The sequence below is a fragment of the Typopeltis vanoorti genome, chromosome 15 (genome assembly GCF_054136105.1).
Source record: "Typopeltis vanoorti isolate ZY-2024b chromosome 15, IOZ_Tvanoo_1.0, whole genome shotgun sequence".
Classification (NCBI taxonomy): domain Eukaryota; kingdom Metazoa; phylum Arthropoda; class Arachnida; order Uropygi; family Thelyphonidae; genus Typopeltis; species Typopeltis vanoorti.
The window spans coordinates 116,133,554-116,156,929 of NC_143563.1; the positions used below are offsets into that span (position 1 = coordinate 116,133,554).

Genomic DNA, 23,376 nt, shown 5'->3' on the forward strand with positions numbered 1-23,376 from the left:
AATATATGGTGGGGTGTTGCTATAGACTTGGCAGCTCAGTTGTAGGGGGACAAAGAAATGCATCGCCAATTTAGCCTTATGGGTACCAAGCGAATGATCATTATGGGTGACTTTAATTTTCAAAACATTGATTGGGTAGAAGATCATGAGATTTCTCTTGAAATCTCATGATCACAAAGAACAGGACTTTATTGAATTGTTGCAGGATAACTTTCTCAAGTAGCATGTGAAAGAAGGAACTCGAGGTCAAAGAGTTTTGGATTTGCTCATAGCATCAGAAGGGATCTCTGTCAAGAATATAGCTATTTTACCACCAATTGGTGACAGTGATCATGCTGTTCTTTCTTGGGAAGTATCTACTTGTATTGAAACTACAATTAAATCAGGCTACATGCTGAATTACAAAGCTGGAAATTATGATCAACTTAGACGAATATTATCTTTGGTCCCATGGTATCAGTTACTGAATGGAAAAAATATCAGCAATGCATGGGAATCTTTGAAAAAGTGCTTGAATAAGGCAGTATCTGAATGTATCCTTAGTGTTCGAAGAGTAAATAGGTTGGGTGTGAAATGGATGTGCAGCCTTATTAAGCTAGAAATCCACAAGATGATGATGATGTGGAAAGAGTATTGTGAGAATAAGAGTGAGAGGAGTTATGAAATATATAAAGCTCAGGCCAGAAAAGTAACGAGTATTGTGAGAAAAGCTAAAACGGAGTATGAAAAAAAATTGGTCATGCAAGCTAAAGGCACTCCAAAAGAATTTTATCATTATGCCGCAAGCAAAAGAACGAATGAATATGGAAGAATAACTTTACTGAATGCAGATGGTACACGAGTGTCAGAAGCTAAGGAGATTGTTCAGTTAATGAGTGCTCACTTTGCTAAGATATATCAATAAGGTGTATGTAGTATGGTGCTACTGCTACCTTGGATGAAAAGTTAGAGGTTCATGAAAATGAGGTTGAAGAGCTTTTGCATAACCTGGATAAGAATTTGTCAATAGGGACAGATGGAATATCTGCCCATTTGTTAAAGGAATGTTCAGCTGAATTGGCTAGGCCTTTCACACATTTATATAACTTGAGTCTCAGCTAGGGAATGGAAGGAATGTAATATAGTTCCGTTGCACAAGGGTGGTGCAAAAACTGATATGTCTAACTACCGACCTATTAGTATTTCTGGTGTGGTAGTGAAGATTTTAGAGAAATTAGTAAGAACTCGCATACAGAAATGGGTAGACAATCATTCTATACTCTGCAGGGAACAGCATGGGTTTACTAAAGGAAGGTCATGTTTTAGCAATTTGCTCATATTTTATAACAATGTTACGGCCGAGTTGGATAAAGGAAATGGATACACTATGATAATAGTGGATTTTTCTAAGGCATTTGATAGGATACCACACGATAGGCTGTTGCGTCAACTGGAGAATATGGGATTGGAATATATAGTCTATTGACTTGGATCAGGGGATGGTTAACAGACAGATATCAAAAAGTGGTATACAGTGGGTGTGACTCTACCAGATTTAAGGTAACCAGTGGTGTACCTCAGGGTTCAGTCCTTGGGCCATTATTGTTCACTCTATACATTAATCACTTCAAGCAGGGTCTATCATCAGATTTGCAATTGCTTGCTGATGATGCGAAGATAGGCAGGGCAATCAGGGATGCTACTGATATTCAGTAATTACAAAATGATTTGAATAGACTGGAAATCTGGGCAAACGAAAATGGTTCTCAGTTTAATGTTAGTAAGTGTAAAGTTATGCACTTTAGCATGATTAGAGATCCAGCGGCATATTATATTAGCAGGGTTATGCTATAAGAAACTGAAGAGACAAGGGATCTTGGTGTATTGATAAGAATTTAAAGTTCAAAGGTCACACAGCAAAAGTTGCAAATATAACTCAGAGAATAATTTCTATGCTGAAGTGAACCTTGACATGTAAGGATAAGGAAGTAATATTGCCTCTTTATAAGGCTTTGATAAGACCTCACTTGGATTAATGTGCGCAGATTTGGTCTCCCGGGTTTCAAGGGGATAAAGAAGAGTTACAAAGATTATATCCGGATTATGGGATTTAGATTATGAGGACAGATTGCAAGTATGTGGATTACAGACTCTGGTTAACAGGTGAAAGAGGGGTGATATGATAGAGGTCTATAAACTTTTGAATGGGTGTTATAGCATTTCAAATGATGAAATTTTTTGTTATATGGAAGGCGGGGAGAGAACATCGTGGCATCCATGGAAGTTAAGGTTGTTCTCAGTCAAGAAAGGGGTAAGAGCTAGGTTTTTCTCTCAGAGAGCAGTGAGTGGAATAATTTGCCCTTAGGGGTAGTGAGTGCATCTAGTGTAAATGATTTTAAGGGAAGGTATGATAGCTGGGTTGGGTAATTTACAGCCTCCCTCGATGAGTCCTCGACTCCGTGGAGGTCTCAGATAATAATAATAATAATTATTATGTGACACCTCCAGGGAGTCCAAAGACTCATCAAGGGAGAGTGTGCCAACAGCATCAAACGATTGAACCCCTTCCAACTACTAATCGTGCTCAAACTTACTTAAATTTTTTTGTGAGCCATTAATGGCAGAGGCTCTACCAATCAACCAATCTTTGCTGGCAAATCAAATATATGAAATATTATTAGATGGGAAGAGATGAATTAACAGATATTTCCTTATTATAAGTGCCATGCTCACTTTATGTTCAAGACATGCATTAGTCATCACTAATACCATATCCTATCATAAATATATGCACAAATTCACAAGAAATGATTATTGAAGAATTTGAGAAAATTCTTCTGTTATATGTCAAGCAAGAAGAAGAAGAATTATGGCAGGTTGAAACTGGTGAATAGTTATTGTATAATGCTGAAGTAGTATTATTTTGAGCATATGCTCATGTGTTGGCAGTACTCCCAAAAGTGGTTCAAATTCTACCATGGAGTGCAATCAAAGTCTTTCCCATGTCTGCTTTATGCATAATTTTCACTACCCAAAAGTATCATGATGTACAAATGTTTAAAATTTTAAAATGTGGACGGCAGGTGATTACAGGTTTGTGGTATTTTACTAACCAGCAATAGCATTCACTGTGACTCCTTTTGTGGTTTGGTAATCTTCATGTGATAGATGAATCTCATTGCCTTGCCTGAGATCACCTGCTGACTTACTGGAGACTTGAAGTGGTTCCTAAATGTTCCATGTTTGGTCTCTATTCTGTATTATATAACCCTCAGTTCATTTGCAAGTACTAATACACTACAGGTTTACAACCTTTAATGAATTTGGTTTACATTAAAAAGTAAAAACAGGTTTTAGTATCAAGTATGTACAGACATTGATAAATAGCATTTTAACAGACCATTGCACTACACCCAGTGCAGTGATGTTTCCTGTGATCAGGCAGCATCGTTGTGAAAATGCCAGAGTGTTTTCACTGATGTTTGGACGTTGAAAGCTAAGGAAGAACCAAAGAATGATTATTAAACAGTGCTTTAATTCTATTTATCTAAGAATTGGGTCACTCTGAATGGTTGTTGGCCTCTGTGTTTAGTTTACCATTTACACACTGGACATCATTCTGAGCAATTGCAGAAGCACTGGGTTTGACTGGCACGAGGGATAGAGCCCCTTAGTTTCTATACATGAAGGAAAGTCATCAAAAATCATCAAATGATAACAGAGTATGTATATGAAAACATTATGTGTAAGTAATTTTTTTTTTGCCTTGATTTAATATAATGATTATAACAATAGACATGATTATCTTGATTTCAAGGCAAGCTGGCTAAGTGGATAGCATATCTGCTCTCCAGTCATCTTATGTTTGAATTCCACATCTGGTGTGAGAGCACCACCATATTTCTTAGAAGCCATTAAATTGCTTGGAAAATTCGATATCTAGGGTCCTTGAGCATGGTTTCAATTATGACATGTTTAAAACCTTATGCAGGTGGGTTCACATAACAAAAAGTAGAGGACAATTTTCCTTCTGCATAAATAACACACAGAAACGGTCCTCTAGTTTTTGCATTATTTATGCATCTTGCATAACATAAGTCTAAAGTGGCACAAAATACTACTTCATCTCCAGAGTATGGGTTCTAGATTACCTAACTCATAACCTATGTGAGTATTAATGTACCATAGTTTTCAACAACCTTTTGCAGGTGTATAAAAATTGTCTTAATATTATATCAAGACAATTTTTGTGTGGTATTCCTTATTTGAAGGACTAGAAATCATAAAACATGAATAATGCTAATATTTTCTTGGATTCTAGTTCTCCATGAATAGGATCAGTTACTAATAAATACAGTTGTAGATTTTAATGCTAGCTAGTTGTAGAATGTCACTCTAGAACTTATTCTCCAGTGATAATAACTTCTCACATTCCAGTTTCATCAGCATTTTCTCTGCAGACCAGCTGCAGAGAAAATGCTGATGAATCAGAATATATGAAATAATCTGCTTTGCAAATTATTTCATATATTTTGATTTTGGTTTTCTTTAGTTAGTACACTGACAAAATCCTATGTAGCATGCAACTTCAACTATGTAACTAAGCATGTAATCTTCATGCAACTGGTAATTACTTCCTTGTACTTTTCCATAAAATCTCCTTTTTTTTTTGCTTTCTTCCCCCCCCTCCAGTTCTCTGTTCATTTCATCATTCACAACTTTACTCATACTACAAACATTTCTATTTAAACCTTAAAATATTTATATGTATATTAGCATTTAATATAATTGAAATCTAGCTTTCTGTTTATAGGTGAAGATAGATGGCTGTGTACTTTACTTTTACAACAAGGTTATCGTGTGGAATACTGTGCTGCTTCTGATGCCTATACCCATTGCCCAGAAGGATTTGGTGAATTTTATATTCAGAGAAGACGCTGGGCTCCCTCTACCATGGCCAACATCTTAGACTTATTAAGAGATTACAAAAGGACTGTGAAAAACAACAAAAACATTTCCATGCTATACATATCATACCAAATGATATTAATGGTTGGAACTATCCTTGGACCAGGAACTATTTTCCTCATGATAGTTGGAGCAATGGTAGCAGTTTACAATATCTCCACTATGAATTCTGTTTTAGCCAATACGCTTCCAGTCCTTTTCTTCATACTTGTCTGCTTTTGTATGAAAAATGATACACAGGTATGCAACATAAAATTGATCATAGATATAAGTAGCAGTTCACTGGTATAATACTGTTGATTTTCCTTACAGGCACTTTATATTAATTTATAGTACATGACAATATTAAAATTGTATTTACTAATAGATTGAATTTCTTTTGATGACAATGCTGGACACTACACAGAGATGGATTTAGTAGGAGGGGATCCAAGCAACTATTTATGGTTTTGCCTTCCTAGAAGGCTGGTATCAAAGGATAAATCAAGTGTGATTTATGGCATAGATTTCTTAAAAACAGTTTGTTGTCATTATTGCAACATGTATGCATGGGGATGAATGTGAAGAACGTGCTTGTAGAGAGAGACTGAACAAGAGAAGTAGAGGGTATGGACTGTAGAAAGTGCAACATTTTGATGAATTACGAGGCATCAGTAAATGAGAAAAAAAAAAAAAAAAGAGTGAATGTCAGGCCAAAAGAGAAAGTAGTGAGGATTAGAAGGTTATCAGTGGTAATGGCCAATAAAGGTGAGTGAGAAAATAAAAGTGTCAAAAATGTGACTGCAGAAACAGAACAAAAGTGAGCATGACTGCATGTGCAAAAGAGAGAACAAAGGAATGAAAGTTAGTAAGACTGTGGATGCTTTGTATATGAGTGTGATTGCTGGTATGTAAGATTTGAAGAATGAGTTGATCAGGTTGTGAAATGAGATGATGTACATACACAGTAAGATTAGACATCTGGTGGATAGAAATGAAATATTAGAACTATTAAACTGTGTTTAGTTATTTCTCTGTGCTACTCATCCTGTAGAACCTAATTATGAGAACTGAAAGAGTATACAAGGATAGAATGAAAGAAATTAGAGAAAAAGATGCAATGGATGATTTCATTATTAAAGGTGAATGAGAGGATACACAAGGTCTGCTTTCTAGAATGGAAGATCAACAGAGTGATAGATGTGTACAAAAAATCAATGAGCAAGAGAGCTTGTGGTGGTTATGGGAATAAAATGATCTGAAGATTGGTGTTAGGAGGTTATTGAAGAAAATGAAAGATAACAGTATCATAGAAAAAGTTGTCAGCATGCTACTGAGGTATGACAATGACAAGTTGACAGGGCAAACAAGAATCACGAATCGTATGTTGGCAGATCTGTGTATCTGAGGAACACAATATCAGATTGTGTCCCCATGGTCAGGAAGACAAACAAGGTAGGCGTTAGATAGATGAGCAGTAGTATCAAGCTTGATCTGCAAAAAAAGAAAATGTTATGGAGAATGTTCAAGGAGAAAGGCGATCAGTACACCCATGAGCAGTACAAGGCTCAAGCTAGGAAGGTTACCAGCATAGTAAGAAAAGCTAAATCAGATTATGAGAAGACGTTAGCCAAGGAAATCAAGGGTAATCCCAAAGAGTTCTTCTGCTATGTGGCAAGTAAAAGGAAAAATGCCTTTGGAAGGATAACTTTAGTGGGTGCTGATGGTATTGAGGTGACAAATTCAGATGTAATAGTAGAGTTACTGAGTGATCACTTTTCAAAAGTCACAAAAGTGAGGATATCTCTGTACCTGTAGCAATAACTAATGTGAGAATTGAAGTTAAGAAATCAGAAGTACTTAGTATATTGCAAAATTTAAATGCAAACACTGCTGTTAGATAGAATATCTCTCGGGTGATGCGTGAATGTGCAAAGGAATTGCCAACGCCTCTTACTTGGTTATTTAACTTAAGTTTGAATTCTGGTATGGTCTCTAGGTAGTGGAAGGAAGGCAAAGTAGTTCCTCTGTATAAAGGCTGCGCTAAAACTGTGGTAGTTAATTACAGACCAATCACCATCTCAGGAGTATTGGTAAAAGTATTGGAAAAGGTTGGTTAAAGACAAAATTCAAGAATGGGTGGACCAGGATATGATACTCTATAGGGGCCAACATGGTTCTGTTAAAGGACGATCCTGCCTTAGAAATTTATTAATTTTTATAATAGAATGACATCTGAGTTGGATAAAGGAAATGGCTACACAGTGGTACTTCTGGATTTTGCTAAGGTGTTTGACAGGATACCCCATGGAATACTGTTGCGCAAATTGGAGCAGATGGGGATGGATACTAAACTGGTGATATGGATAGGAGAATGGCTCAGGGAGAGATACCAGAAGGTGGTGTACAGAGGAGCAGAGTCCAGGATGAGGCAGGTGACCAGTGGTGTGCCTCAAGGCTCTGTGCTTGGGCCATTGTTGTTTAATTTGTACATAAATGATATAGGAAATGGCTTGAGGGCAGATATTCAGTTGTTTGCTGATGATGCAAAGTTGGGTAGTGCAAAAAATCAAGCTGATGTTGAGAGTTTACAGGATGATTTAAATAAGCTGGGAAAATGGGCAAAGGATAATGGATATCAGTTCAACGTGGAAAAGTGTAAGGTTGTGCATTTTGGGATTAAAAGATTACCGGCTGTGTACCACATTGATGGAACGGTACTCCAAGAGATTGATGAGGCTAGGGACTTAGGGGTCACCCTAAGTCACCCAAAAAGGGAGGGGGGGGAGTGCTATTGATGATAGAGAAAGAGTTATGTCCATACAAAGTAGAGATGCAAGAGGGAAATAGTGCCAGTGGTTTTGAGGCAGTATGTTGTGACATAGAGGTGAATGGAATGAAATACTTGGTTGGATGTTGTTATAGACCAGGAAATGTGGATGGTAGTGACTTTGAAATGTATAATCAAATTAGCCAAGCAAATAAGAATGGCAATATAGACTGGAATGATGAGATAGCAACTGGAAGTAAAGAAAATGAGTTTCTTGAGTTTTTTGAGGGATAACTACCTCAGACAGTATGTAACAGAGGGCACGCAAGGAATGAGAGCCTTGGATTTGGTCATCTCATCAGAGGATGTAATTATAAATGAGGTATCAAATCATCCACCAATTGATGAGAGTGACCATGAGGTGATTACCTGGGTGGTTGCCAGCAAGCAGTGTGAGGACCTCTGTGAGAAAAGGGTATATGTGGTGGTACACAAGGGGGGGGGGATTATGAAGATCTCAGGAGACAGCTTGCGAGTGTAGCATGGAATGAGGAGTTAGCTGGAAAAGAGATCAATGCAGCTTGGGGGATTTTCAAAAACTATCTAGTAGATGCAATGTCTAAATGTATTCCAAGGCTGAGAAGGTTAAATAAGGTAGGTGTGAAATGGATGAATAAAGAGATTAAGCATGCGATACAGAGAAAAAGGGCATTATGGAGGCAGCATAAGAGAAATGGAAATAACCAATTCCATGAGGACTACAAAGACCAAGCAAGGCGGGTGACGTGGTTGGTGAGGGTAGCTAAAGAGAGGTATGTCTCTCTTTAGCTACCCTTTAGCTTTGACTTCATTAGCTAACAGCAGTTAGCTAATGAAGTCAAAAAGAATCCTAAGGAGTTCTTTCAATATGTAGCCAGCAAAAGAAAGAATGATTATGGAAGGATGATATTGATTGGAGAAAATGGTATAAAGACAGCTGTTGCAGAAGGTGGTGGAGATACTTAATGAGCAGTTCATAAAGGTCTTTCAATCTTGTGAATATGACTTCATGGAGAGATTGAGAGCAGTTGATGATGGAAAAGAGAGACTGACTGTAAGTGAGCAAAGAGGTGTATGGGGAGTTGAGCAAACTAGTTGTAAATAAGGCTGTGGGACTTGATAATATATCACCACGTATTCTGAAGGAATGTGCCAGGGAGTTGATGCCGGCCTTGAGATAGTTTTTTAATATGAGTCTTCCACTCGATCAAGTTCCTAAGGAGTGGAAGGAGGTCAAGATTGTGCCACTTCATAAAGGAGGTGATAGAACTCAAGCATCAAACTAGGCCTATCTCTGTGTCAGGTGTTTTGGTTAAGTTGTTGGAGAACTTTGTGAGAACTAAGATCCTGAAGTGGGTTGAAAACAAAGGTATTATCTTTGATGGATAGCATGGATTTGCTTAAAAGGAGGTCATGTTTTAGTAATCTATTTACTTATTGCAATAAGATGACTGGTTCCATGGACATAGGAGAAGGATACACAGTAAATATTTAGATTTTGCAAAGGCTTTTGATAGATTACCGCATGATAAGTTGATAGTCAAACTGGAGTGGATGGGGTTGAATATTAGATTGGAGACTGGCTATAAGTATCAACAAGTTGTGTATGGGGGAGCGATATCCAGGAAAAGGAAAGTTATTAGTGGTGTGCCTCAGGGGTCTGTTTCAGGGCCATTGCTGTTTAACTTGCATATTAATGATATTGGTGGAGATATTCAGTTGTTTGCAGATGATGCAAAGTTGGGACGAACCATGAAGAGTAGAGAGGATGTTGTGGCCTTACAAGAAGACTTGAATAAATTGAGCGATTGGGTACAGGAATAGGGATGTGAGTTCAATGTTGCAAAATGTAAGGTTTTAAAATTTGGAAAACAAAATTGGGATGCAGAATTTATGCTTTGTGAGGATATATTGTTGGAGGAGGTGGAGAAAATAAGAGATCTGGGGGTGATAGTGGATAAGGATCTAAAATTTAGGGGACACATAGCCAAAACTGTGAAGACAACACAAAGGCTTCTGGGAATGATGCGGACGACACTGACTTGTAGAAGTAGGGAGATTCTTGTTCCATTGTATAAGGCTTTGATTAGGCCACACATGGACTATTGTGCCCAGATTTGGTCACCTGGTTTTCAGAAGGATGAAGAGATGTTGGACAGGGTCCAAAGGCTACTGACTAAGGCAATTTCTGATCTCTGGAATGTCGAGTATGAGGAAAGATTGAGAAGATGCAACTTGCAGAGTCTGGTAGACAGGAGGAGGAGGAGGGAAGATATGATAGAGACCTACAAGTTATTAAGGGGTTGTTATAGGATCAATGCTGGAGAGGTTCTACAGAAAATAGTGGGAGATCAGGGGAGAACCTGACGTCATCCCTGGAAGCTGGTGTGAGTAGAGGAGTGAGAAGCAGGTTTTTTTCATGCAGAGTTGTGAATGACTGGAATGCCTTACCTGAGAGTGTGGTGTCTGCAGAGAATTTTAGTGTGTTTAAAGCACGGTATGATGAGCTGTGTGTTTGATAAAAGGACCTCGTAGATGAATCTTTGACTGCAAGGGGTCTTGGGTAATAATAATAATATTCAACCAGAAATGCTCAAGTATGGAGGTATAAAATCCTTACATTGGCTGCACTGCATAGTTCAGAAGGCCTGGACAGTGGGACGAATTCCAGATGATTGGAGTAGAATCTCTCATAGCACCCATATATAAAAAGGGAAATAAAACTGAATGTGAGAATTACAGAAGTATTTCCCTACTTAGTGTTACTGGTAAGATTTATGCAAGTATGAGAAATGGTTGAGAGGATTGTGGAAGGGAAACTTGGTGAAGAACAAGCTGGTTTAAAGCCAAATAGAGGCTGTCAGAATCAGATTTTCACTTTACGACAAATAGTTGAGAAATCATGGAAGTATAACAAAGAACTGTATTTAAGTTTTGCCGATTTGGAAAAGGCATATGACAAGGTGCCAAGAGAGAAGCTATTCAATACATTACAGCATGGTGTCAATTGGACATTATATCAAGCAATACTTAGTCTTTATTTGAGTTGCAAGTCAGCAGTTAGAATTGAAGGAAGTACAGGAAGACGGTTTAATGTTAAATCTGGTGTCAGACAAAGATGTACATTATCTCCTCTGTTATTAATTATCTATATGGATCACATTATGAAGGAAAGTGGTATTAAAGCTGATATCAAAATTAGAGATGTTATACTTCTAAATAAATCTGCTAGAAGTCTGCAAGATTTCCTGACTAAATTGAATAACTGTTGTAATAGATATGGTATGAAGGTCAGCAATAACAAGACAAAGACAATGAAAATAGACAGAAGCATTGAAAATATCAACTGCATTGTGAATGTAGAACCTATGGAACAAGTAAAACATTTCAGCTACTTAATCACGATACATCATATTCTGTACACCCCTTGAGGGTACATGTCAGGAATTTTATGATGATGACGACTCTTGGTCAATGAGCTGAAGGTCTAAGAATGAGCCTCTCACTTGCTCACACTCTCAAGTTATAGAGCAATATTTTGTCTCCGAATCCAAGATGTTTCTTCAAGGAAGAAACAGATTCAAAATTTTTAAAAAACCTCAATGAAGAATTCTAAAATGAGTAGAAAGGCTCGTGTTGGCAGCACATGTTAGTTTATTTAATGGTATTGATTCAAAACACAGAATGATAAGAAAATCGTATTTTTTAAACTTATTAGCTGATATTATATCCAGCATCTTCAAGGCACAAGAACAGTTTGTCACAGTACACAAAACAATAATTTGGTATAACATTGGGACCAGTTTAAAAAATTTTTAATGGAGAACACAAGGAACTAAAGTCTTAATTGATGCCATATAGTGTTGGATAAAGAGAGAGAGAGAGACCACAATTAGGACTTTAGCTCCTTGTGTTGTCCGTTAAAACTAGTCACACTGTAATACCATTGTTATTTCATGTGCTGTGACAAACTGTTCTTGTGCTCTGAAGATGCTGGATATAATACTGACAAAATATCGGATAATAAGTTAATAAATATTATTTTCTTATCATTCTGGAAAAACAAAGTGGCTTTTAATGATATATATACACTAAAAATTAAAGATATTTCTTGGTATCTTAAATTTACTCCAACAATATATATATATACGCTCTTGCATAACAGGAGGCATTTCTAGAGTACCCAGAATCCTTTATACATTAGATGGAGCTCAGTGATGATACAGCAGTGTTCTTCCATTCATTTCATAGATACTTTTTTTTTTTAACTACAGTATAATCAACCATCCTTATGTTGCTAGAGATAGTGAAGCAGAAGAGTGTAAGAGGTAGAACTGTGAGGACTGCCAAGGTATGATGGTAGGGAGCTAAGGAGAAGAGTGATGAATATGAATGGCATATTGGTTTAATTTTTCTAATCCTAAACTAATATGCTATTTAGAAGTTATTACAGATCAGAAATATTATTTTTATTTAGAGTCAGCCATGGCTATGAAGAATTATCCTAAGCTGAACAAGTATGATTGCATTAATTTGCCCAAAATTTGGGAGACTGTTATCTTAAGATTGACTTCTACATAGCTGTAATACTTCTTTTTTAAAAACATTACAGGGTACCAAATTAGGACTTGAGATCTTTTGCTTGTTACAATTTGAATTGTTTCACTTACTCATTGTCATGTATAAACTTTGACATGCTGCTTTGTGCTCACTCTGAAATTCAGCAAACTGTAAGCCAGTTAATAAACATCTTTTTAATAAAATAATTTGTCTGGTGTTGTTAATACCATTAAAATAAGTTATGAATGACATAGTAGTTAGGATGTGCATGAAGAGAGGATGTATGAGATAAATATGAGAGTAGAAGATAGCTGTTTGCTGCAGGTGCAGTGGCAATGTGAAACAAACTACCTAGGTTGTTGCTGAGAGGAGAATAGTGTATGGCGAGTCAAGGAAATGAAAATTAGATGATGGGATTGTGTAAGATACCAGGAATCAGTGCAAGATAGATGAGAGAATCCAAGATAAGAATGCAGGGATGGCCTCAGTGGGAGCAATAAGTCAAGGTCTTGGTGAACACTAAGGTGAGGAATTATAAAAAAAAAAAGGAAAGAGAGAGGGGGGATAAGGTACTGTACTTATACACAAATGCACAGAATATTAAGAAAGAGTGCAGTTATCAGCCTTGAACTTAAACTCAACTTATTTTTATTCTTTACCAGGCAACAGGCATGTGCTTATCTATGAACATTTTAAGTTATTAAAATATTCATAGATTAAGTTATGCACTAAGCAGTAGTGCATAACTTACAATGCTAGTTTGACGGAAAATTAGGATGCCTATAAAATATCTAGTCACCCTAATTAATAATGTTTATGTGGACTAAGAGTTAGATAAGCCAGGAGCTCAAATCATTTGATCAGCCTGGCTATTTGGAGTTATGACCAAAGCAACTAAGTCTGTTAGGCCAGTGTATGACATCTGTTAACTGCATATATTCTCCAAGGATGAAAATCCTGCTGCCATTGTATGTGACCAGATAACTTACCATTGTGAAAAGCCCTTATAAAGGTTCTCATCTTTAGTTGAGAAGGCAGTATGTTATTTAAACAATATTAATTTTATTAAAACTTTACAAACTGACTAAAATAATTAATTTTACATACTATTTAGTTAATTTTATTTATCTATCTACCAAACTAGAACCATCAAAGTTTTTCTATTTTCAGCTATATATCAATGCTCCATTTTTCTTGTATCAATGAATAAAAAATAAAAAAAATTACCAATTTAAAAAATAAGTATACTGAAAAGCTTAAACAAGCACATGTGTTTTATTTGATTTTAACATAAGTGGACTAAGAATTAAATAATTCAGGATAAATTTATCCTGATGTGATCCTCCCATAAAGCTATGATTTTGAATTTCTTCTAGTGGTGACTTTTGATGGTTTTGAATTCCTTATAGGCTGCAGCTTTGGAGATGTTGAGGACTGCTTACAGTTCAGAGTTTAAAATATCACATAGTTAATGTTAGCTGTATTTATTTTTGACAGCTCACACAAAATAGCACCAATTTGTTCATGCAATAGCACTAGACCAGCCTGTTTGTATATATTGGGTCTTGGCTGAATGAAACTTGCTTTTAATTTTTATATCAGTAAATAAATATTAATTATTTTCTAATTATTCTATTGTTATTATTATTATTCAGGTCTCCATGGAGTCAAAAGATTCATCATGGGAGGTCCTTTCTAAGAAACACAAATCTATCAAGACTCATCGAGGGAGATCCCTCCTAGGAAACACAAAGTCTATCATACCACTTCTTAAATGCATTGACCGTTCTCACTCTCACCACTCCATCAGGCAATGCATTCCATGGTTCAACCACCCTCCACGCAAAGAAACCACTCCTCACCCTCTTTCTTGTACCTGACACCATCTTTGTTATCCGCCTTTGTACCCTTTCCACAGTTAATTTATCCCCTTCAAATCCTGGGGACCAGATCTGAGAACAATAGTCTAAGTGTGGTCTGACTAGAGTCTTATACAATGGAATGATAACCATTTTATCTCTGCAGGTCAGTGTCCATCTCATTATTGCAGCAATCCTCTGTGTTACCTTCACTACCTTTGCAATATGTCCCCTAAATTTCAAGTTTCTATCAATCATCAAACCCAGATCTCGTCTCTCCTACTTCCTCCAGTTTAAGTCCTCCCATAGAGTGTGCAGCGTCCCATCAATGTATCCCAAACCTCAAGACCTTTGCTGCATTAAACTGACATCCCCATTCATTTCCCCATCTATCTAGCTTATTCAAATCCTCTTGCAGGGCTACCACATCTGCACTATTACTAATAACCCTTCTCAGCTTCGCATCATCCGCAAAAAAACGAATATCCCCTTGCAATCCACGGATAATGTCATTGACATAGAGGTTAAACAATATAGGTCCCAGTACTGAGCCCTGTGGAACCCCACTTGTAACCTTCTCCCTCTTTCATATTGCTCCGGCATACACAACTCTCTGATACCTATCGGAACAGCCAATCCTGAATCCAGTTGACCAATCTGACATCCAACCCATGTGGTGCAACTTGAATATCAGCTTATCATGTGGCACCCTGTCAAATACCTTTGCTAAGTCTAGGGAAATGGCAGTATATGTCTTTCCCTCCCTCATCTAATGCTCTTGTAACTTTATCATAAAAGGCTAGCATATTGCTAAAACAAGAGCGCCCCTTCACAAATCCATGTTGACTCTCACTGATAACATTACCCTCATCTGCCCAATGTTGTATATGGTCCCTCACTACTTTCTCCAAGATCTTAGTAACTACTGATGACACACAAACTGGCCTATAATTAGACACTTCCAGTCTGCTACTGCCCTTATGCAATGGCACTATCTTACCTTCCTTCCATTCCATGGGCACCTTTCCTGCAGCCAGGTCAAAGGCACTGTCAGTTTCTTAGCACATTCTCTCAAAACTTGTGGTGAAATACCATCCAGTCCCACAGCTTTACTAACATCCAGAGTACTCAATATGTAGAACACACATTCCTCCTGCACCTCTAAACCTCGAATCTGCTCTATCCCTCTAGTGTTCAAATTGACTCCTCCAAGATGAAATACTCCAATAAAGTGTTCATTGAACAATTCCACTATGTCCTCTGCATCAGTCACTCTTTTCCCATTTTTATCCCACAATGTCATTCTTCCACAGTCATTTCTCCTCCTACTGGCCACATAGCTAAAAAATTACCTAGGCTTTTCCTTGGATCTAAGGGCCAATCTTTTCTCATATTCCAGTTTCACCTTCCTTACCATACTAGTCTCTTCTGGCCTGTGTCTTATATTCTTCATGCATCTTCTCTTCACCTGTCTCCTTATATCTCTTCCATAGCCTCTTTTTCGCATGTAGCTCCTTTAATATTGTTTGTCATCCACTTTACTCCAAATTGTGTCCTCTATTCCTTCACAATTTACCAAGCACTAATGATATCCAGGCCTTCCAATTCCTCCCTCCACGAAACTTCCCCAAGTTGATGTCTAAGACTATTATAATCACCTGCTTTATAATTCCACATACATTCACGTCTCTTTGATACTCCTGCATGTCTATTAATTTTCCAAGTCAAAACCATATGGTCACTCTCTCCAACTGGTGGGAGAGATGTCATCTCAGTTATTATCAGCTCTTCTGATGCTATAACCAAATCAGAAACTCTTGAACCTCTTGTTCCCTCTGTTACATGTTGCCTAAGACATTTGTCCTTCAAGAATTCTAGAAATTCTATTCCCTTATTGCTACATGCATCTTCCTTTCCCCAGTCTATACTGCTGTAATTAAAATCTCCCATAACAATCATTCTTCTTGCACTTGCCACGTTCAACTATCTCAACATCTCCTGGTCCCCACCCTTTGTGCTCCTTGGTCTGTAGCAACACCCCACTAAATATTCTGTCTTGCCCACTTCCACCATATGCTTTCGAAATCATTAGTGTCACAGCCTTCCAAAGCCTCCATTCTTAGAGGACATAGGTTGTCACTTATCATAAGCAGTACTCCACCGCCATGCTTTCCCTTCCTATCCTGTCGAAAAATGCTGTACCCAGCAACTTCTATTCCTGTTGTTATATCCTCTTCTGTCAACCACGTCTCTATGATCCGAATAATTTTTGGCCAGGCTGATGCTATCAGTGACACCAATTCCTCTCCCTTATTCCGAATATTCCTGGCATAATTATAAAGCATAAAAATGCCATTGTTTCTATACTCAGTATTACCTGATGTTGTCCCCCTTCTCCCAAGTACCCATTCCCACAAGAGGCCACCCCTGCTACCATCCACACTAACTCGTTCAGAACAGCAATCTCTGCAGATGCCTACATCCTTCCTCATTCAAATGCAAGCGGTCTCTCGCATACCGTTCCTCTCTGCTCTCAAACACACTCCAAGCATCCACATATCCAAATCCTCTCTTCTGACACATCCTCGCTATTATGCCATTCAATATCACCACTCTTTTGCTCAGCTCGACATTATCATACCTAGGCAACACACACACTATCTTTCCTCTCTGTGTCTTCTTTTGTACAGCCTCAAGTAAGAATCTCATATCTCTCGCTGCCCTATTTACACCACCACTCAAGTCATTTGTTCCCACCATCAGAATAATCTCATCCACCCTTTCACCTCTCTTGAATTAAATTTAATTCAATTAAAAGTAAAATTTAATTAAATTTAATTCAACATTAAATAAACTAAATATGAATTGCTAACACATAAGTCTTTCTACTTGTTTCAGGCTTGTTGCTTGGCTATATTACTATAAGCTGTAATAATGCCAAGCTTCATAAATTTCAAAGGGTCAAATGATAATTCAATAAACAAAGTTTAATGCATGAATCCTCAAAATCCTTAATTTGAGGTTTATGAAACAATTACAAAAAGTGTTTTCAGAAAACTGTTGGTATTTTTATTAACATTTAAAGTGATTTACGGACATCAAATTTCATCTGATTCTTATGGTTTACTGGTAAAAGCATAGCATTTACTGTTGGACCCCAAGACAAATGATCAAAATGAGTGTTCTCATAAGAGAGGGTGCATGGTCTGTTTCACGTTTTCTCACAAAAAAAGGTTTGACTTCATTTATGCAAGCTGTAAGAGAAAAATAGAAAATTCCATGGAAAATTCTGCAATGTTATATTTTACTTTATTTGTGATATGTTTTTTTTTTGTTTAATAACTAATATTTAAATATAAGCAAATTAAAAATTTCTTCTTGATTTTATTTGTAAGTTCTAAAGAATGACTTGCTGTAATATGTCAATCACTCTTCTAGTGAGTAGTAAAGTGACCAGTGCAGAAAGATAACTATTTAATTGGGACCATCAAGGAATTTATACCAGGATGAGAGAGAAAGGAGATGAAGAATGAATTAAGGGAATAGAGATGAATGAATTGGAGGTATTGTGCACTAGTGATCCAGTGCTTATGCTAGATGAGACAGCACCCCCTCTATAAAATCTAAATTTCTGGAGTGATAGTTAAGGTCAACTGTGACAAGGATACTGGTTGACCCTGGTGGTTTTAGGGGTGAAGTAATTGAGATATCAGCAGGGAGGGAAGGAAGGAACTGAAAAATGTTTGAGAAGTTCATCCAGATGGAGATAAATCAGAATTCTTGTTTTTAAAATCTTCAGAGCTTTTGATGTGAGAAGGAGAATAACCAAACAAATGCCAAAAGGATAAAAATACAGTCCTACTTATAAATCTTTATATGTAGGACTGCATATATTCAGATCAACAGAATCTGAATGTAAGAATGTTTACTTTTTGTATCTTGGTGATATTTACATGTTTAGGAGTCTGGTATGATATAACCAAATCTTATCAGTTCTTTTTATTATTATTATTACTTGACACCTCCAAAGAAAAGGCAAACTGTATAGCCTGGATTGGATGTAATGTACAGTTTGCTTTTTCTTAAACCTTCCACACTGTGAACCATCCTCAGAATGCTTTGTTTTTACAGGATGTAAAACGTTTTTACTATATACGGGATGGTAGTGTGAGTTAAGATTCAGACATCTGTAAGTATGTGTTAACTCAAAACCTTGTAAAGCTGGAGAATAACTTCCTCTTTCTTACAAGTTAATGTTTTCTTCAACATTGCAGTTATTCAATGTGATGCCTTAACCATTTCAACAACATATCGCCTAAACCTCAACTTTTGTTTATAGCAATCCCAACTCTCTAGCTTCAACAAGTATTTGCAGTAAATTTCCATTAATACTTTGCATGTAATGTCCTCCCTCAAAAATGAATAACCTTAGAATTGGTAACATTGAACTGATATTTACTGTCATCTGGTCAAGTCAAGTCTACAGGAATTTTGTATCAACTATGTCCCTTATTGCTTTTGCTAACTTTGCATCATTAACAAATAATCAGATATTAACTCTTAAGATGCTTCCCAATATCATTAATATACAAGTTAAACAAGAATGCCCAAAGTCACCTTCATTCTCTTAAACTCAACAATTCAATACTTCACTTTCCCATATCTGTCAATCAGCCACTCTTCCTATCCATGTCATAAAACTTGCAACATCTCATTTGGATCCTGTTAAATGACTTGAAAAAATTGAGAAGGTATTGTAGTGTATCTATTCCACTTATCTAACTCTGATTTATATTATCTACATTGCCATGATGTCCTCTTAGATAGTGACTCATCTGTAATTTGCTGCCTCAGTCCTAACTTTACCTTTTAATAACAAAATTATCTTGCTCTCTTTCCCTCATCAAGAAATCTTACTGAACTAGGTCAGGAGCACTGGTGACTCTAGCACATTCCATCAGCACTCATGCCAATATTCTAACCGCACTGTTGTAGTTCAGTCAGGCTCTTGTAATGTATTTTATACCTCTAACCCCCACTCTTCTGTTGAGCCCCCTCCCCCCTCCAAGGAATCCAGAAAGTTAATGAGTTTGCCAGAAATGTATACCTTACTATAGTGAACGTGTAACAACTCAACTATTTCCAATGCATCTGACATTTTCTTATCTACATTTCTTTAAGCTGCCTTCCCAGTTTATTATAAACACCTGGTATAGTTCCACACATGTTCCTTTTTACTCAAAGCTCTTACATGCATGATCATGGGAGGCATTACAGCTGGCTCATTTATATATATATTCTCAGATTCTATATTTTTCATACAGTAATTTTGTGAAAAAGTCTTTGATATATAAAAAATTCTAGCAAAAATGAATACACATTGTAAAATGCATTCGAACATCAAATTTATCGTAATCAAAATTTGATGTCAAGGCTATCAGATGAAAAGATGTGCTGTTAGAAAGCTCCTGAAAGATCTGTGATTTTGTTGATTTATTAAGTGTTTTCTTAGATTTAATTGTGTATTTTTAGTATATTATTGTAGTTTTTTTAGTGTAATTATTATATTATAGCATTTTATATCATAACTACAGAAATATTATTCGTTTTTACTACTCTTAAGAATGGTGCCTAAAACTCATCGTAACAAGGCAATGTCTAAAACTCAAGTTCTTACTACTGAGGAAAGTGTTTGTCCTGATGAACAAAAGTACTGCTGCAGCGATGATGATAATTTATCTCAGGATAAGTTGACATTAGAAATATCTTGGTCAAAAGAAATTATTAGAAAATTGACCAGAGAATTGGAAAAGATGGAAAAACGTCTGATTAAACTCAGACATGATAAGAAAAAGGATCAGAACAAGAAAAGGCAGGAAAGTACTGAACATGGTAATCATAATATTAATAACAAGGTAAGTCAGTTAACATTAACATCTAAGAAAAAAGAGGTAATATGGTATAGTGACTCAATCTTAAAATTTGTGCTTGCCGAGGGTGAAAATTAAAAATATGACAAATGCAATTGAAAACCAAAAAAAGAAAAGTAAAAGAGATGGTAGTTCTGGTAGGTACTAATAATTTAAGCAGTGACAAATATAGTATGAGAGAAAATATGAAAGGTCTGTTGGAAGAAAGGAGAAAGAAATGTGAGAGTAAAAATTGTAGGATTACTGTCATATCTGGATAGCAATCCTACAATTTTTACTCTCAGGTGACATTAGCAATTGATTTCATGCCAGGCTGTGTAGAAGAAATGGATGCGAGTTTTTAGATGTGTGGAGTGTGTTTGATGGCAGAAATGACTTGTATAAGAAGAATGGCCTGCACTTGAATTCATTTGGCATCAGGAGCCTGGAGAAATTACTTCTTGGTATGAGACCTAATGCAGAGAGTTAGGGAAACTAGTTCTTCCCCCTTGCTGATTTAGTTTCCCTAAAGCTCTGCATTAGGTCTCATACCAAGAATGGGAAAACGTGTGCGAAAGTTCAGCTGTGTTATGCAAATGTGATAAAGATATGAATGTCTTCAAACATGGTTATGTATGTGGCAAAGGGGTGTAAAAATATGCTTTGGGTTTGGATCTTTTAAGTATGTCTGGGAAGGGAAAAGAGAAAATTTTAGAAAAAGACCAAATAGACTGCATAATAATTTTTTACACAAAAAAGCAAGCATTACATATTGTATGTAACTCACCAGAAAATAAAGTGCTCAGCTTGAGATGAACACACTTATGATTTTTAATGCACTTTTCTGGCAGAAACGAGGACAATTTTCAACAATAAACATTTTATACGGTAAACAATTGAGGTACATGCCTGCTAAAGGGTATTTCCCCTAACATAAATTCGCTACTTATAATAACATGCGGGATACAGGCAGACACAAATTTAACGAAGATAAAATTTGATTTTTAAGTCGCAGGATGAAAAACATATGAAAAGATAAAGGGTTACTACAATTTGTAGACTGTGTTTTTATCGGAACCGTGTTGTATAAGTGCTAGGCGGTAATTTATTATGTCTGTACACAAATGCCAGGTGCATCAGAAATAAAGGGGTTGAATTATTGCTTTATTGAATATGATGTGGCTTAAGATTGTTGGCATTAGTGAAAACTAGGTATCAGAATCAGATATGGTAAGTGGGATTGAGTGTAATAGTATACCATTTTTAGGAATGACAAGAGATAGGAGAGGAGTACTACTAACAATATCAGATGACTAAAGTCCAGTTAGGTAGAAACACAAGAAAATAATGATGGTAACAATGTCCCATGTAGCGGTGTGAGTCTATCTGGTGTGAAGCAGAGGTTAACAGAATGAAATAAATATGATGGGGTGTTGCTACAGACTTGGTGGCTCAGTTGCAGGGGATGAAGAAATGCATTGCCAAATGAATGATTGTTATGGGTGATTTTAATTTTCCAAACATTGACTGGGAAGAAGAGAAATCTCATGATAAAAAAGAAGAGGAATTTATTGAATTATTGTGAGACAACTTTCTCAGGCAGCATGTGAAAGAAGGAACTCGAGGTCAAAGAGGTGTTCGATTTGCTCATAGCATCAGAAGGGGTCTCTGTCCAGAATATGGCTATTTTACCACCAATCGGCAGCAGTGATCATGCTGTATTTTCTTGGGAATATTTAACTGTATTAATGCTCCGATCAACTTAGGAGAATATTATCTTTGGTCCCAGTTACTGAATCGAAAAAATGTCAAGCGATGCATGGGAATCTTAAGGGCTTAAATGAAGCAGTATATGAATGTATCCCTAGTGTTCGAAGAATAAATAGGTTGGGAGTGAAATGGATGTGCAACCTTATTAAGCAAGAGATCCACAAGATGACGACGTGGAAAGAATATCATGAGAGTATGAGTGAGAGGAGTTATGAAATATATAAAGCTCAGGCCAGTAAAGTAACGAGTATTGTGGGGAAAACTAAATTGGAGTATGAAAAAAAATTGGCCATGCAAGCTAAAGGAAATCCAAAATAATTTTATCGTTATGCTACAAGCAAAAGAAAAAATGAATGTGAAAGAATAACTTTATTGAATGCAGATGGTACTCGAGTGTCGGAAGCTAACAAGATTGTTCAGTTAACCAGTGCTACTGCTACATTAATATGAAGAGTCAACGGTTCATGAAAATGAGGTTGAAGAGCTGTTGTATAACCTGGATAAGAATTTGTCTATAGGGACAGATGGAATATCAGCCTGTTTGCTAAAGGAATGTTCAGCTGAATTTGCTAGGTCTTTCACATGTTTGTATAACTTGAGTCTCGGCTCAGGAATGACACCACAGGAATGTATGATAGTTCCATTTTACAAGGGTGGTGTAAAAACTGATGTGTCTAACTACTGACCTATCAGTATCTCTGGTGTGATAGTGAAGATTTAGAGAAGTTGTTAAGAAGTCACATACAGAAATGGGCAGACAAACAAGCTATACTCTGCAAGGAGCAGCATGAGTTTACTAAAGGAAGGTCATGTTTTAGCAATTTGCTCATATTTTATAACAATGTTATGGCTGGGTTCAATGAAGGGAATGGATAAACTATGATAATGTTAGATTTTTCTGAGGCATTTGATAGGATACCACACGAAAAGCTACTGCATAAACTGGAGAATATGGGATTGGAATATGAACTCTTGACTTGGATCTGGGGATGGTTGACAGACATATCAAAAAGTGGTATACAGTGGGTGTGAATCTACCAGATTTAAGGCGATCAGTGGTGTACCTCAGGGTTCAGTCCTTCGGCCATTATTGTTCAATCTGTACATTAATGACATCAGGCAGGGTCTAACATCAGATGTGTAATTAATGTACAGATTGAACAAGAATGGCCGAAGGACTAATTGCCCTGCCAATGATGTGAAGGTAGGCAGGGCAATTAGGGATACTACTGATATTCAGCACTTAGGCTGGAAATTGGGGAAACGAAAATGGCTATCATTTTAATGTCAGTAAGTGTAAAGTTATGCACTTTGGCATGATTTGAGTTTCAGCAACACATTATATTATATTAGCAAGGTTATGCTACCAGAAACCGTGAAGGCAAAGGATCATGGTGTTTTGGTGGATAGGAATTTGAAGTTTAAACGTCACACAGCAAAAGTTGCAAATACAACGCAGAGGATAATTAAGATGTTGAAGCCAATCTTGAGATGTAAGGATAATGAAGTCATTTTGCCTCTTTATAAGGCTTTGATAAGACCA

General features: G+C 36.7%; 2 protein-coding genes across 4 annotated transcripts in view; one reads left to right on the forward strand and one right to left on the reverse strand.

Annotated features, from left to right (window-relative positions):
- Positions 1 to 23,376, forward strand: part of LOC150099094 (chitin synthase chs-2-like) — a 162,347-nt gene that overhangs the window by 99,943 nt on the left and 39,028 nt on the right. The window contains exon 7 of the mRNA XM_090405809.1: positions 4,793 to 5,187. Coding sequence (XP_090261935.1) covers positions 4,793 to 5,187 — 395 coding nt within the window. The remainder of the gene's footprint in view (positions 1 to 4,792; positions 5,188 to 23,376) is intronic.
- The window catches only part of gwl (serine/threonine-protein kinase greatwall), a 524,263-nt gene that overhangs the window by 80,154 nt on the left and 420,733 nt on the right, over positions 1 to 23,376 (reverse strand). Inside the window, exon 15 of one of the 3 annotated variants that reach the window (XR_016549463.1) lies at positions 17,196 to 17,408. The exons of the other annotated variants lie outside the window; for them this stretch is intronic. The gene's annotated coding sequence lies outside the window, so the exon portion shown is untranslated. Of the gene's footprint in view, positions 1 to 17,195; positions 17,409 to 23,376 lie in introns of those variants that run through there. 3 annotated transcript variants of the gene reach the window in all.